The sequence below is a fragment of the Sceloporus undulatus genome, chromosome 2 (genome assembly GCF_019175285.1).
Source record: "Sceloporus undulatus isolate JIND9_A2432 ecotype Alabama chromosome 2, SceUnd_v1.1, whole genome shotgun sequence".
NCBI lineage: Eukaryota > Metazoa > Chordata > Lepidosauria > Squamata > Phrynosomatidae > Sceloporus > Sceloporus undulatus.
The window spans coordinates 23,568,641-23,584,361 of NC_056523.1; the positions used below are offsets into that span (position 1 = coordinate 23,568,641).

At 42.2% G+C, this 15,721-nt stretch overlaps 1 protein-coding gene across 6 annotated transcripts in view; it reads left to right on the top strand.

The window, feature by feature from the left end:
- Positions 1–15,721, top strand: part of C2H3orf84 (chromosome 2 C3orf84 homolog) — a 34,755-nt gene that overhangs the window by 10,444 nt on the left and 8,590 nt on the right. For 4 of the 6 annotated variants that reach the window (XM_042454038.1, XM_042454040.1, XM_042454037.1 and 1 more), the window contains one exon: positions 9,526–9,639. In XM_042454038.1, coding sequence (XP_042309972.1) covers positions 9,634–9,639 — 6 coding nt within the window. In that variant the 5' untranslated portion in view covers positions 9,526–9,633. Of the gene's footprint in view, positions 1–681; positions 786–3,657; positions 3,779–9,525; positions 9,640–15,721 lie in introns of those variants that run through there. The other 2 variants (XM_042454036.1, XM_042454035.1) reach the window with 2 other exon arrangements.

A 15,721-nucleotide genomic window follows, 5' to 3' on the forward strand; every position in this document is an offset into this window, starting at 1 on the left:
TTTAAAATATTGTAAAGAGAGGTGGAGTTGTTAGAACACGCAATATACTTGAAATTCAAATAAGACACAATAAATAAATAGGGAATAATTTCTGAGGTGAACAACAGGTAACTAAAACAAGACTGAAGTGACATTGACATTACAGCAGAATGAAAAGGGGGGGGAGTCTTGCACCGAACAGGGAAAGGAAAATCTGACTACAATGAACAAGAAGTAAGCAAGAAGTAAATAATTAATATAATTAAAGATCAACTCAAGACAAGGGACTAAGGGGAAGGGGAAGAGATGGGGAAGATATGATAATAGTATGATGTATTATGATATAGCTATTAACATAACCAATTATGATAGTATCAGTGTTGCCAACAAGCCTCGAAGATATTCCCGGGAATGTTTTACCAAAATCCCAAATCCCCGGAATTCCCCAATATTTGCCGGAATATTCAGTCAAAATCCCCGGAAAGAAATTAATTAAATTCTCCGGATTCCAGGGAATTCCCCAGAAATTGGCAACACTGGATAGTATAGTAATACACTAAAAAAAAAAAAGAAATACATTATTTGGATAGAAACCACCTGGTCTTTTCCAGAAGAGATGGGAATAACAGGCAGACAAGTTATAACATGCCCGCTTTCATGAAGAGAGAGAAAACAGACAGCATAGGCCAGAAAAACAAGGTGCAGAGAGTTCAGCCTGGGTTAGTTCCTTTTCTTTAGAAAAGTGGGCAGCCACTTAAGAAACCCTCACTGAACCAGGGGATGTAATCTGCCCACAATGATTTGAGGTATGTGGCTGACAAAGGAAGCAAACAAACAGAAAAGAAAAGTCTAGACACAGAGAAGTGAAGAACTACAATGTCATGCAGTAAAGCAATAGAAAGGTGTTGCTATCCAGCTTAACCTCCACTTTCTTTCCTCATGTGATAAGCTCCTCAGCGATTCAGTTCGTAAGCCGTGTGGGTTTGAGAATTGAGGGACTGAAGTGAAGGGGGTGGAAGGAGATGAAGAGAGCATTTGCAAGCCAGTGATGAGATTTTAAGCCAAGACAGGAGTGAGGAAGGGGGAAGGCGAGGGAGGGAGCATTTGCATAATATTTGACTGCCATATTCCAGTAACAGATGTAAATTGCCTACATGTCAACAAATGCCACCTAGATAATATTTGACACAGGCTAGGTATCTGTGGATGAGCGACAAGTTGAAATAGTAGGATCTGGAAGATTTTGAGATAGATCAAGCAGCATTTGAAGCATAAAACCTGTCCCTCTCATCACTAATAGTTCTGCTTTGGAAAGCCGCATTTTCGATTTCATCTTCTATACAATTAAATCTTCCTTTGCAACCATTAAAGGTGGTTTTTTAAAATGTGATTTAGAGTCTTGAAAAGTCAGAATCTGTGCCAGATAATGGATTTCATGCTGTTCTCAGTCTCAGAGCATATGTAGGCAATTGGTCTTGCATACATGCAGGATTTGGTCATGAGTGCAACAAAAGTTTTATTAAGAACCTTATTGGTAATATTAAATTATTTCACCACCTTCTCACAGACCATTATAAAAACCTATGCAATTTCACTCTTTTTCTTCAAAGATCTTCTAAATCTCCATTGGATTTCATTTACAACTTTTTCCAGACGTGCTAAGAAATAACTACTTGCGTTGACACTGTACAATTGTGATAAAATGTGACACTGGTTTGTCTTGTTATTTTCTGTTATTACCCATAACACTTCCTTCCCTGCTTGAGAGGCAATTGGGGAGAGTCAACTTATTTCTGGGGCTCAGAAATGAGATTTTATATTTTCAGAGGATTTATGTACAAGATTTCATTAAAGGAGGACCTTTTCTTTCATTGCTGTCTGTGACAGCTAACTCCTCCATTGCAGATTTTCTCCTCTCTCTACAGCATATTGCTTAGAGCTGTTGCTGAACATTGCACTTATCTTGAATATATAAATGTTAATGGATAGCTATTTCCTCCCAAATTCCCTTAGTCATCTCCATCTAAGAGATATCATTCTAAGGCAATAGTCTTGCAGACAATTATGCTCATATAAAATCTATTTATTGGGATAGATTTTATTGTCAGAAACATCACAGTCCTAGTCCATCTCAAAAGGTCTGTATGTTCCAAGCTACAGTAGACCCAATGAATCAATTTGCTTAGTCATAAAATCTACATTTACACAAATCCCACTGAGTCAATAACTATGCTCTAGCTGGGACTAGTAATTGAATCTGTGCCCAAAACTGCAAACTCTACAAGCAGTATGGTATTCCCCCCTCCTCCAGATAATTTCCTGGAAATGTTAGGCTTCTTTCTTTTCTTTTTTTTTATAGAATTATCACTTTTAAAATAATTATAAAATATTTATATATATATATATATATATATACACATACACACACACACACACACACACACACACACATACACAGTATATAAAGAGGTGTGAATTTTACAAGGTATGTTGAGGTTCAAGTCTCGCTGCCATGACAAAATAAAATTTAACATGTTTGAACATTTAATGGAATTGGTTGGCTCTGAATATGTATGCATTACTAACTCCTGACACCTTTTGATGTTTTAAGAGCCAAGAGTCAGGTTCAGGTTTAACATATCCATCTTCTGTACTGCAGAAACAATCCAGTTTGGCACCACTTTAACTGCCATGGCTTAATGCTATGGAATTCTGAGATTTGTAGTTTGTCATGGTACCAGAGCTCTCTCTTACAGAGAAGGCTAAATATCTCACAAAACTACAAAACCCAATATTACGCATCATTGAGCCAGGGGCAGTTAAAGTGGTATCAAACTGGATTATTTCTACAGTGCAGATGCAGCCTTAGTGCTACAGATATGGTAGATGCCTCTTAACCTGTTGAGATCGAGTCTCACATGCTGTTTTTCAAAGGGACAGAATTGGTGTTTTGAACTGGTCTCAGTAGTTATAGCAATAGCAAGTACATTGGCACCTCGCGTCGTCATATCCACGCTGCAAAGAGAAGCGCCATTTTGGCGCTTCTTATTTGCAGCGCGGAGGAGCCTTGCGGTTTGGATGCTGGGGCTCCTCCGCGCTGCAAATGGTAGTGGCGGCAGACTGCCCCTTCTGGGCAGTCTGTAACGCGCCATAGTTTGATCATCTTGACTTCCAAGAAGATTTCAGGCTTGATCTGTTCAAGGATACAATTTGTGTGTCCTTTTGGCCATCCACAGTATCTTCAGCGCTCTTCTCCATCACATCTCAAATGAATTGATGCTCTTCCTATCCACTTTCTTCACTGTCCAGCTTTCATATCCATACATGGTGATGAGAAATACTATGGCTTGGATAATTCTAACTTTATCGCTCAGTTGTATATCTTTACCCTTTACGATGTTGTGTAGTTTTTTCATTGCTGCCCTTCCCATTCCTTCTTCTTCTGATTTTTTTGATGGCAGTCTCCATTCTAATCAACTTTCCTAGAGTTTGTAAAAAACCCAAACAACTCATCATCAACAAATTTCCACATTTCAGTGTAGGCTTTCCCCCCATCCCAGAGGAAGAGAATGAGCTCCAAATGTCACATAGAATAGGTAGGCATCTTGTCCCTGATCTAACAATCAGTGCCTTTCTAAGAAAAGAGTTGCTAAGTAACTGTGTAAACATGAGTGTCAAGTTCTAAGCCCAGGTCGCAGCCAGCTTCAGGTGGTTTCTCTGATAGCTGTGGGGACTGGCTGCTTCTACGTGGCTCCCCTCAAACTCTGAGGGGATGCCTAGCTCTATTGTAGGAACGTGGGTAAGCTCAATACTGTATGTGTCTCTGTGTTATGTGCATTCAAGTGGTTCCCTGTGATGGCCTTATCATGGAGTTTTCTTGGTAAGATTTGTCCAGAGGAGGTTTGCCATTGCCTTCCCCTGAGGCTGAGAGTGTGTGACTTGCCCAAGGCCACCCAGTGGGTTTCATGGCCAAGATGGGAATTGAACCCTGGTCCCCAGAGCTGTAGTCCAACATCCAAACCACTATGCCATCCTGGCTCTCAAACCTGTGATAAATACTATCCGTGGCTGTTTATATGGCCCCCTGAGTAGTGCTTTTTTTTGCTCGAAAAAGAGTGCAGGGCTCACATCTCAGTGTAAACCCCTTTTTATGATCTGGATGTTCTCCATAATCTCTGGGTGTAGTAAAATCTCTGCGTTTATTTAGTGGTGAGAGAATGCATCCTTCACTGCTCTTTTCATTTTTGCCAATACTTGGTATCTACCAGGATCAAGCATTCACAGGTTCTGGCACGACTTACATCTGGACCATGTCATTAAACGAGGCTTTCCAGCTTGAAGGGATAAGCATCGAGAAATCTTTTGAGATCAGGTTGTGTGTGCGCGTGTGTGCATTGTGTTCCTTCAAGTCATTTCCAACTTATGGCAACTCTAAGGCAAACCTATCACAGGGTTTTCTTGGCAAGATTTGTTCAGTCTTTCTGATTGTAAAATTCTCAATTTCTTTCACTGAGCTCCTTGTTGGAGGAAGGAGAGGTGGAGTTCAGCTTTCTTTCTACCCTCCTTGCCTCCAAGATAGCTCTGTCTTTTAGATGCCAGGCTGTTATTTCGTTCATTTTTATGCCACCTTTTCCCCAGAAATGGACCCAAGGCAGCTCACAACAGAATTTAAAAAAACAAACAAACTTTGAAATAATTTTTAAAAAACAATTAAAGTCATCTACATTATATACTCAACTATAAATCAATGGCGTGGGCAGGTTTGGGGACCAAAATTATGGATTTTTATATGACCCATGTATAAGTCGAGGGTAAAACTTTGGAGTATTTAACAAAGGATGTAAAGCTTGAAGGAAAGGAAAGGATGAAGGAAAGGAAAATGATGCCAAAGGAGAGGGGGTTGATGCTTCTTTTAGTTTGGACTACGCTCTTGCCTTTTGCCATTCTACTCAGAGAAGGAGATGGTTCATATTTATATAAGAGTTAAGATATAGAACTTACACTGACATATGAATAAGTAGACCTCGTTTTTTGGAGTCGATTTTTTGACTAAAATTTCTAGACTTATACAAGAGTATATACAGTAGTTAAAAGTAATTAAAATTAGAAGTATAAAATTCATTCTCACACCTCACATCTGACATCACCTACCATGAAGGCAGATTATATATCTACAAAGTGAATTGCAAACTGGGCACTCCGGGAAGCAAAATCATAGATGCTTCACCGTATCCAAGATTCAGCCCTGATCACTTAATTCAGTGGCACAATTTAGAGAGGCTGTATTTCATATTGTTTTCCTTCAGAAACACCCACATTTCTGGCCAACCCACTTGTTCCACATACCAAATGGCTGTTATTAGTAAGAAATACAGTATATTGACTAGATATAACATATGCATCCCAAAGGGGCCGACACAGTCACATTTTACGCTTGTCAGCTGTGCCTCTGGAAACTAGCCCACCCCGTTGTTCTGAATTTTATTATTCTGAATTTAAGGCAAACAGAATCATTTAAAAATAAATAAACCTATAGGCTGTCTGGTCTAAACCATCTCCCTGATGGATGTTTTCTGAAAATGTTCCATGACAACGATGGGTCAGTCACTTTGGGAAAACCTCCCAGACAGGCAATTCATTTCCCCCAGCGTAAACAGCATTGTTCTAATGTTTCTCTGAACTCACTTATTTTCCATCTTTTCTTGTCTGTTTCTTCCTATGTTCTGCCTTTTCTTTTGACAGACTTCAAAATATAAACACACACCTTCAAAATGCCTCTTCTCAATCTTTTCCTTCTTTCTTTTGTGCTGTAATATACCCATTTTATTCAGCTTTTCCCTCGCACTCTCTGTGGGGTGGCTTAGTTTGTCATCTATTGAATGAGACAAATTGCTGAGATACAGTGGTCTACAACCTGCTGATGAAAGATGGAGCTGGGCATTATTTTGCACCTGTGAGACCTTAAACATCGCACACAGACCATGCAATGTAAACAGAAAAGTAGTCTTCGATAGGCTCCTGCTGTTCAAGCTCAGTCCTTCCTTTAAATTCTTGCCAACAGTACAAACAAATTCAGTACATATTCTGCCATAATCAGGACAATGTGTATTCCATTCTCACCCTACAAGTGTGGCACAGCCAGAACCCCCCAATCTATTCACAACTATTACCTTTCTTTTTTTAAAAAATCAGATTTTCAGCCAGGAAGATTAGAAATTGTACAGGAAAAGTCTAGTGAAAGCTCAAAAGGCAAGGTACTGAATATGACTTCTTGCAGTTGTATTGCTATTGTGTGCCTTCAAGTCGTTGTTTTTTTTTTTTTTTAGCTAAGGGTGATCCTAAGCCACACTTAACATAAGGTTTTCTTGGCAAGATTTGTTTGCTATTCCATTCCTGTAAGGCAGAGAGAATGTCACTTCCCCAAAGCCACCCAGTGAGTTTCTGTGGCTGAGTGGAATTTGATCCTTTGTCTCTCAGAGGGCATTCACGCTTATGTTTTTGTCCCGCAGAGATCTGGATTTCCGTGGTGACACAATACAGGATCGATGTACCCATTATGATTAATGTGACTGAATCTCTCCGAGGCATTTAAATCTTCTCCGGCGTTCACACATGCGCCACTTCACTTCCATATGGAGGTGCCTCCATATCTGGGAACGGTCCCCACAATCTGGATCTATTCGGTAGTGTATTCACACTACAGGAGCTCTGGATCGCTCTGGACCTTTAAAAAAAGATGCACTTAAGGACCCAGTGCCAAATACACCAGATTAAGCAGGTTTTTCCGCACTCCCCCCCCCCCCACACACTCACAAATGGCGCTGGGTGCATTCAGGGTCAGTGAGAATATTGCGAAAATGACCCAGTTATTTCTGTGGTGTGGATGGGCCATAGTGTGAAGTTCCCTGAAAGTTAAAAGAAGTGGGTTTTGTTGACTTTCCGTTTGGATTAATGTAGCATTATTTCTCATTGATGCCAACGTTGTTTGAAAAACTACCTGCTTTTGTGGGTTATTTTTACTTTCTGTTCGAGTTAACCCCAAATGTCATGTAAAAAACAACCCACGTTCGTGGGTTGTTTCACTTTAAATCCAGTTTTGCACGGGATCTATCTCATGTGATAATGTCCATAGTGTATTTGAGGTAAAAGACATTCAGAACTGGTTTACTAGTCCTTCTATTTGTGAAATGCTAACAAGGTGTAATAAGGAGACCTTGGTCTGGGGAATTTATCATTAGCTCAAATAGAGGAGCGGTCTCTATCCTATGTATACGAAGATAGCCAAGGTAATAGGTCAACAGAAACAAGTTTTATGAAAACTGAATACTGTTTATTATTCATACACCCATAAGACAATCATACACTCACACAATCACCCAAGAACTCTGGAATATAGTAAGTTAGCGTTGGATAGATAACATGAGGCTTTCTAATGGCAATATTCACCTGCTTTGGAGGTGCTCTGGGTCCAGATTGATGAAGACTCAGCAACACGGAGGGGAAGGAAGAAAGGGGAAGCGAAGTGAAACTATATCAGAATCTGACAGACATGAAGCCTGTCTGGATTCTAATATAGAACAATGACAAAAGCTTTGAGGAACCTTAAATAGGCAAAATCTTGCCTCAGGAGAAGAGTTGTCTGGTGTGGGACACCCTACTCACAGCAATGCTATCTCTTCCCTTGCAAGAGCACCTAGTCCCACCGTCATGGAAAGGTAGTGCCATGGTGTGTAGTCAACATGTTGGTAAATACCATTGAATGAATGGGTCTTCTTTAACTACGACAAACAACAGGATTCAAGGCAGACCTTTGTCTTCTGTTTTCTGATCTTTGTTCCTGGTAAACCTTTGCCCTTATATTTTCTTTGATTGCTTTGTTAAAATGTATAGCATGACAAACGTTTTGAGTTGTTGCTGCTTATGGTTTAGCTTTCACCCCAGACAAGTTAAATCCCTTTGGGGTTCGAGGCAACTGGCCTCTAGTTCCCAACGCAGATAAAAATGTCTGTGCATTAATGTTAAGGCTCCATGCAGTGCACAACCTGACAGTTCACACAGAGTAGCTTCTGGACTATATTTTGAATAGTTGATAACCAATAGCATGACACTTCTCTTTTGCAAGCACATCTTTAACAGAAAGACGAATTGCCCTCTTCACTTGAAATCATTGCAGAACAAGCTAATTGAAAGTAAATCAACATAATGTACCGCAGACATGGAGAAACTTTAAACAGGGCATAACATTTGGGGGATGAGGGGCTCACCAGTTGATTGGCTGGAGAGCTGGAGTGTTCTACGCATGGTTTTATTTTAATTGCCAAATGTAGGAGGATACATTATGCAAACCTGCTTATGTACAATTGTTGCAGAAAAGTGTTTTTCCAGTATAAAATTATGGTTCTTTTTCTGTCAGTTCCAAATTACAGTTATTACAGAATTTTGAACTTTAAAAGTATCAGTGTGCGCTCAGTCCTGTCCTCTGTATAGCTTTATGTCATAACATGGTTTAGGTAAACTGTAGCTTTTACTGATGATTGGATATATAATCCACCAACAAATAAATGTAAGGATGCATTAAGGTGGGCAGTACCATTTCCAGCAGGATTTGGAAAACTTACTTTGGCGGGGGGGAGGGGGGGCTGTTGCTGTTGCTCTGTGCCTTCAAGTCATTTCCAATTTATGAAGACCCTAAGGCAACACTATCATGGGGTTTTCTTGGTAAGATTTGTTCAGAGGAGATTTGCCATTGACTTCTCTTGAGGCTGGGACTGTGTGACTTGTCCAAGGTCACCCAATGGGTTTCATGGCCGAGCAGGGAATCAAATTCTGGTCTCCAGAGTTGCAGTCCAATACTCAAACCGCTACACCACTACAGCACCCAGAATACACCACCCACCATGACTTATGTCTATGGCCACCCTGGCTGGGGGATTCTGGGAGCTGTAGTACAGAACAGTAACTTTTCCAAGTTCTAAAAATATGCAGGGGTAGCTTGGTTGGCCATTTAACAAATCCAAACAAAAATCTATTTAACAAATATTTAACAAATTGAAGAAATGCAAACAAAAATCAAGTATACTGTGCATTTTGGTTGGCCAATAAAGGTATCACTGATAGATTTTCCAAGTTCTGGGAGCACAAGATGGCAGTTTTGAAAGGGTTGCAGGCTGGCCGGCTGAACGGTCCTTTCAGCCATAGCAGGAACAAACTGAGACAGAAGGACTCTGTGGGTCTGGAGGACTGTGTTGATCCATGGTGTGTTGAAAGAGTTCTCCTGATTTCCACAAATGAAGCCTTCTTGTTCCCGGTGGGTAGCAGGTGAACTTCTTCAGAGATCTGCCTGTCTGCTTGGCCCTACTTGAAGAACTGCTTTCCTTGTCAGTAATGAAAATAATAATGCATCCCTATACCACCCCTTCCTTCATTGTCAGAGGCAAAGTGTGACCTTCCCTGGCCCCATCAAGCTAACCAGCAAGTTTGGAGAGGCGGCCAGATTATAGTGCTCAATTGCTAATTAGGGGCTCCCTGTTGCCTGTCTTCCTCCAGCATGCTAACGGTTTCTATGGCAATGTCAGAAGCAAATGCAGGAGTGACTACACTCAGGAGTATCGGAAAGCAGCCCAACCACAACCTCCTGAGATCTTCCTGAAGAGGATGAAGGTGAGTGACTGAGGGGGGAGTCATAGAATCATAGAGTTGGAAGAGACCACAAGGGCCATCCAGTCCAGCCCCATTCTGCCATGCAGGAATTCACCTCATCAGTTCCAATCTTTACATCTTCATCCTTTTCTGACTGATACACATCTTGTAACCAACTTCCATGGGAAACATTTTAACCATTTTCTGGAGTCTATATCTACAGTTGGCCCTCCATGTCCACAGATTCTTTATCCATAGATTCAAGTATCCATGGCTTAGAAATATATAAATTCCAAGAGGTAAAGCTTGATATTGCAATTTTGTATCAGAGACACCATTTTACTATCCACTGTATTTAATGGGACTTGAACATCCACAGATTTTGGTGTCCACAGAGGGTCCTGAAACCAAACCCCAGAGGATACCAAGGGCCCACTGTACTTTTTTTTCCTTTGAGTCTGTTTTAGTTTTCCTTGTATCTTTCCTGCGTGCTCTCTCTCAGTCATCAAAAACTTGAAATGAGAGAAGAAAACAGTAGAGGTGCTGGTGGCATATTTGGAGTTAGGCTGTAATCCAATTGCAAGTCATGATCATGCTGCTAACTAAGGTCCAAAACACAGTACAGAAATAATCTAGACCTCATTCCCACTTACAGATAAATTGGTGTGCGATTTGAATCGATAGATCAATTTGACAACAGAGCGTGGGTCCCACTGCATTTGCCCCAATCGCATTTTCCCCCTCTAAAATAATCCATTTGTGGTTCCCATTCATGCATGAATCAATTCAAAATGGGTCCACTCCAGTTGGCTGAAGGACAAATTTAAATTGATTCTAATCCACATCTGGTTCACACTTGCGCAGAATCCATTTATTGAAAAAGACGTGGAAAACATCAGTGTCAAAAAGATGTGGATTAAATGGGTCTAGTGTATGGCCCCCCCTCTCGGAATTGCTTCAGCAATTCAGTTTAAGTGGTTCAAACCACTGATTGATGATATACTCTCTACCCTTTTGCAATTGTATTATTGCTCCTTTCCAAAGAGTTTAGAGCAGTGGCATCACTGGAGCATGTGTGTGCAGGGGGTGCAGACTGCACTGGATGACACTCCAGAGGAGGAATGACACCTGGTTGGGCCCTCTTCTCTCTTTGGAGCAAGAGGGGTCAATCTGCATGTTTCCCGGTAGCTCTACCATGGGCCTTTCTCCCTGGGGAGGAAGGCCATCGATGGAGGAGAAGGAAAGCCTGATGACAGGACAAGATGGAGGGGCGAATGTGCACCTTTCCTGGCTGCTCTGACATTGGGCTTTCTTCCTGCAGCTGGGTGAGGCAGTGGCTGGGGAGGAGAGGCAAGGGAGTCCACTGCAACCTGACAACCTGCAGGGAGGGGGTCTGCTGGCCAGGGAGGGGGGTGCAGGTGAGCAAGCCTTTTAAACTCCCCCAGCAGCCCTCCACACCAGATGACACCAGTGGTATCACTAAGGGGTGCAGGGGATGCAGCCCATACTGGGTGACATCCCACAAGATGGGTGACACCTGGTCACCCACCCACCCCCCACACTCCCTAGCTACGGCCCCATTCTCCTTATGAGGGCAGTGATGCCACTGGGTGACACCATAGAGTAGTTACACCACTGGCTCAGAGCAGCAAAATATGAGTTTGCAGATGGCCTCCCATCACAGAATTACTAGGCTTGGACCTACTTAACTTCTGTTACAGGACTGCAACACCATCTTGAAGATCTGTCTTGGAAAGTAGACCTTCATCTTGTGTCTCACTTCAGCTACTTTTTAGGAGAAGGGACAATTTCTTTGGGGGTGCCAATCTTAATGTTCCCCAGTTCTGAGGACTGAAATGGCTGATGAGTGCTTTCCCAAAGCATTCATAAATGTGGTGCTAATTCCATTCTTCCTTTAGAACTGGGAAAATCAGAGGCTGGGGAGGATCCAAACAGAGGCTGCATCCACACTGCAGAAATAAACCAGTTTGATAACACTTTAACTGCCATGGCTCAGTGCTATTGAATTTTGGGAATTGTAGTTTGTTGTGACACCAGAACTCTCTGGTAGAGAAGGCTAAATCCTCACAAAACTACAGTTCCCAGAATTCAATAGCACTGAGCCATGGCAATTAAAGTGGTGTTAAACTGGATTATTTCTGCCATGCGAATGCAGACATAGACGTGTTGCCAACAGGCCTCTCTACAGCCAGGAAAGAGGAGAAGTTTGGAAAGGAGGCAGCCAGCTGCTTAACTTGAGTTTAGGCAGTGTGTACATTTCTATGTGCATGATGCCCAGGATAAACATCTGAATTCAGTCTGGATAACGCTGCTTCTCAAAAACTGATTATTTTACCCCGTTTGACTTCTCTGCACATCTTCCAACTGTTCTCATTATTCCCAGCCCCTTTGCATGGGAACAAAGTAGTTCAAGGTTCTGGGAACTGTACAAATTATGACATAATATAACACATTGTAATATAAAATGGTTTTCGAATAAAAAGAGCTTTGGGGGAAGCTATGTTAATGGCTTTGTATTTATGATCAGTTTTATCAAGATGTGAAAACCACACTCATAGAACCTAACAACTTCTAATAGCCCAGAATGTTGTTAACTGCATCTTAATTATCCTCCTGCTGTTTCAAATAACTGCTTGGAGGGCTTTTATATTGGAAATGTGAATATACATTTCTCAAATAAAAAAAATTGATTTTTAAAAAGATACAGCAAATTCTAAGGATCTGAGGCTAACACCTGTGAAAGTTATTCTCATTTGTTAGCTGCTGGTGGGAAGAATACCCAAGTCCATTGCAGGCCACTCTTTTCTGCTTCTGGGAGAGCCTGGTTGTCTCCTGTTGCTGTGATAGGGAAGTACGAGTGCTCCTTTTATGAATTCTACCTGCTGGGATTTGGGGTAGTAGCTAAGCTCTATTTAATTGCCTTGGCAATATCGAGAGCAGCATGTTGTGGATTAGACTCCTGCCACCACCACATCCTGGCAGTGACAGTAAGAGGCTTGGCATCTGTCCCTATTAGCTGATAAACAGAGCTGACTTTTAAATCTCTGCCAGGAACCTACAGCAGTATTTACCTGTTGTCAGGACTCTTGTTTTGCTGTACATCAGCCCCTTCTATGCCTGAGGTCCTGTCACATCCCAGCATCATAGAGGCAAGTAGCAGAGTACTGTGTTGTGATAATGGGCATATATCATGTGTCACATTTGTTCTGCTCAGATCATCTCTTGGACTGATTTTTTCCCTTTGCAAGAAGGAATCTCCCGCTGCTGATTCCTGACTACATCTTAATCACCAGATAAACAATAGCACTCAATATAGATCTGTAGGAAACATATCTAGTGTGACTCTAGAGTAGGGAGATCAGAAACAACCAACTGGTCTTCTCTCCATGAATTTTGCTATCCATTTGAGCAGCTGCTACTTTTCCCATTCGCAGCATGTTAACATGACAAGCTGCACTGTTGATATTTGCTCTTCAGAAACTTAATAATGGTACAAAAGCCTTTACAGTCTGAGTGCCCCAAAGCACTTTATCTTGCCCCTAGACACAATTGTATTTTTAATGATACTATAATAAAAGCTAGCAGCTTAACTTGTACTAAAATTTTGGTTTTCAAACACTGTAAAGGAGATGGTTCCATCTCTCTTTGAATGATGGAGCCCATGTTAGTTGATGGTGCTGACTTCATTATGAAGCTTGGGCACAAATGAAAGGATGACAAATATACCTCTCTCACCTGTGACTGAAATAGGTATCTGGGGAACCAAATGGTTTCCAAGAATACAGAAGAAAAGGGCAATAGTTCAGTGTCAGAGGACATGTTTAGCATACAGATAGCCCCTAGTTCAATCAGTTCTCAATATCTCCAGTTAAAGGAGCTCAGACCTCTGCCTGAAACTGTAGGGAGCTGCAGAGATAGATGGAAGGATCTATGTATGATCTGACTCGATATAGGAAAGTTATATATACTTGGAAGTCAGCCTTGTTGTATGCCATTTGCCCTTGCACTGGGATTGGGTTGTCAGTGCTTGCTGCTAGGTTTTCAATCATAGCTCACTTGTGAAGTCACTCAATGGGACATGCTTTTCTGCATATATTGAATGTGGGATGGAGGTAAATGACCTCATAAGCAGAGTATTTGAGGACGAATTGAAAAATAAGAAGGGCCATAGTTCTGTCACAGAACATGTGGCTTGGACGCAGGAGGTTACAAGCTTGAAGGATGTCAGATGTCAGGAAGGATTTGCATGAGGTCTTGAGAATTACTACCAGCTAGAGTAGATTATAGATAATAATAAATAAATAAATCATTTATTTGTAGCCCGCTTTTCCTGGGTAGATCAAAGCGGGTAACATGGTTGTATACAATATACAAATTGTAAAAACAATCAATCAGTACATCAATATAAAACAATTAAAACAAGGTTAAAAATACAAGCTAAAACATACAGACTAGCTGACTCAAAAGTGCATGTGTGGTGTGCAGTGGGGAGATAACAGATGTTACAATGTCTGGGGAAAGGCTTGTTCGAAGAGGAAGGTTTTTAACCTCTTCCTAAATTGGTCAAGGGAGGTGACTGAGCGGAGCTCGCCGGGAAGAGAGTTCCAGAGCTGCGGGGCCGAGATAGAATATGCCCTCTGAGCAGTTGCAGCATATTTTGTGACTAGAACCCTCAACAGTTGCTTCCCGGCTGATCTGAGAGTGCGGGGCGGATTGTATGGGGAGAGGTGGTCCTCCAAGTACCCTGGGCCCAAGCCATTTAGGGCTTTATAGGTTATAACCAACACCTTGTATTGCGCCCAGAAGCGAATAGGCAGCCAATGTAGATCTTTCAAGACAGGTGTTATGTGGCTGGTCCTGGAGGATCCAGTGACCAGTCTTGCTGCCATGTTCTGAACCAGTTGTAGCTTCCGAGTATGGTACAAGGGTTGCCCCATGTAGAGCGCATTACAGAAATCCAACTGTGAGGTCACCAGAGCATGTACCACCATTTCAAGGTCCCCCCCCGGCCCAGGTAGGGTCGCAGCTGGCATATCAGCCGAAGCTGATAACAGGTGCTCCTGACCGTCACATCCACCTGAGATGTAAGGCGGAGCGACGAGTCCAGAATCACCCCCAGACTGCGAACGGAGTCCTTCAAGGGGAGCGTGACCCCGTTCAGGACAGGTGGACAAATATCCTTCCCCGGGCCTGGGGAACCTATCACGAGCACTTCCGTTTTCTCTGGATTCAAACTGAGTCTGTTTTCCCTCATCCAGATGGGATAAGCTAGAGGGGCAGTGTTTCTTGTAAGCAGTGTTCATATGGCATATAGATGAATTGTGAACTTTTATTATGTATATATTATGTACACCATCTGTTTACAGGGTACTTTACAAATGTGAGTACAGTATTGAACCACCTATCAGGCTTGATAGGCCCCTTCCTCAAGGGGACTGACAGTCTGAAATCAGAAGAGGGAAATGAGAAGAAAGAGTGGGGCATGAAGGCTGGGATTAAAAGAGGAAGAATGAGGGAGTATTTCAGTTACACATGGATTGGTTACTATCTTTCTGTGGGTTGTTATTGGAACACTGGGGTTTTCTTAGCAGGCTTCTTCTGGGTGGGGTGCCATTGTCATCCTCTGAGGCTGAGAGAGTGTAGCCAAAGGTAGGTTTATGCAGCCTAGCTAGGATTCACACCCTGGTCTCCAGAGTCATAGGACCTTACCACACAGGGCACAGAAGTAGGGTCAGTTCGCATTGGTGTATTCGCGTTATATCGCATTGGTGTTTCACACCTGTGAGCTCAGAATATGTATTGAGCAATGCAATATAACGTGAATACGCATCGACCAATGCGAACTGACCCTACTTCTGTGTCCTGTGTGGTAAGGTCCTATGACTCTGGAGACCATTCACGGCGGGGTTCCGAACTGAAGACAGCCGGCTCCTCCGTTTTGCGAGTCCGCAAAATTAGTAGATTCACAGGATCCATATTGATGGCCAGTGTGAAACCTCTGCTGCTTTGGCTGGTGTGTACATCCAATCCGCTGGTTCTCCTGAAGACCACCGGGTTACAAATTTCCCATGATGCTGCACTG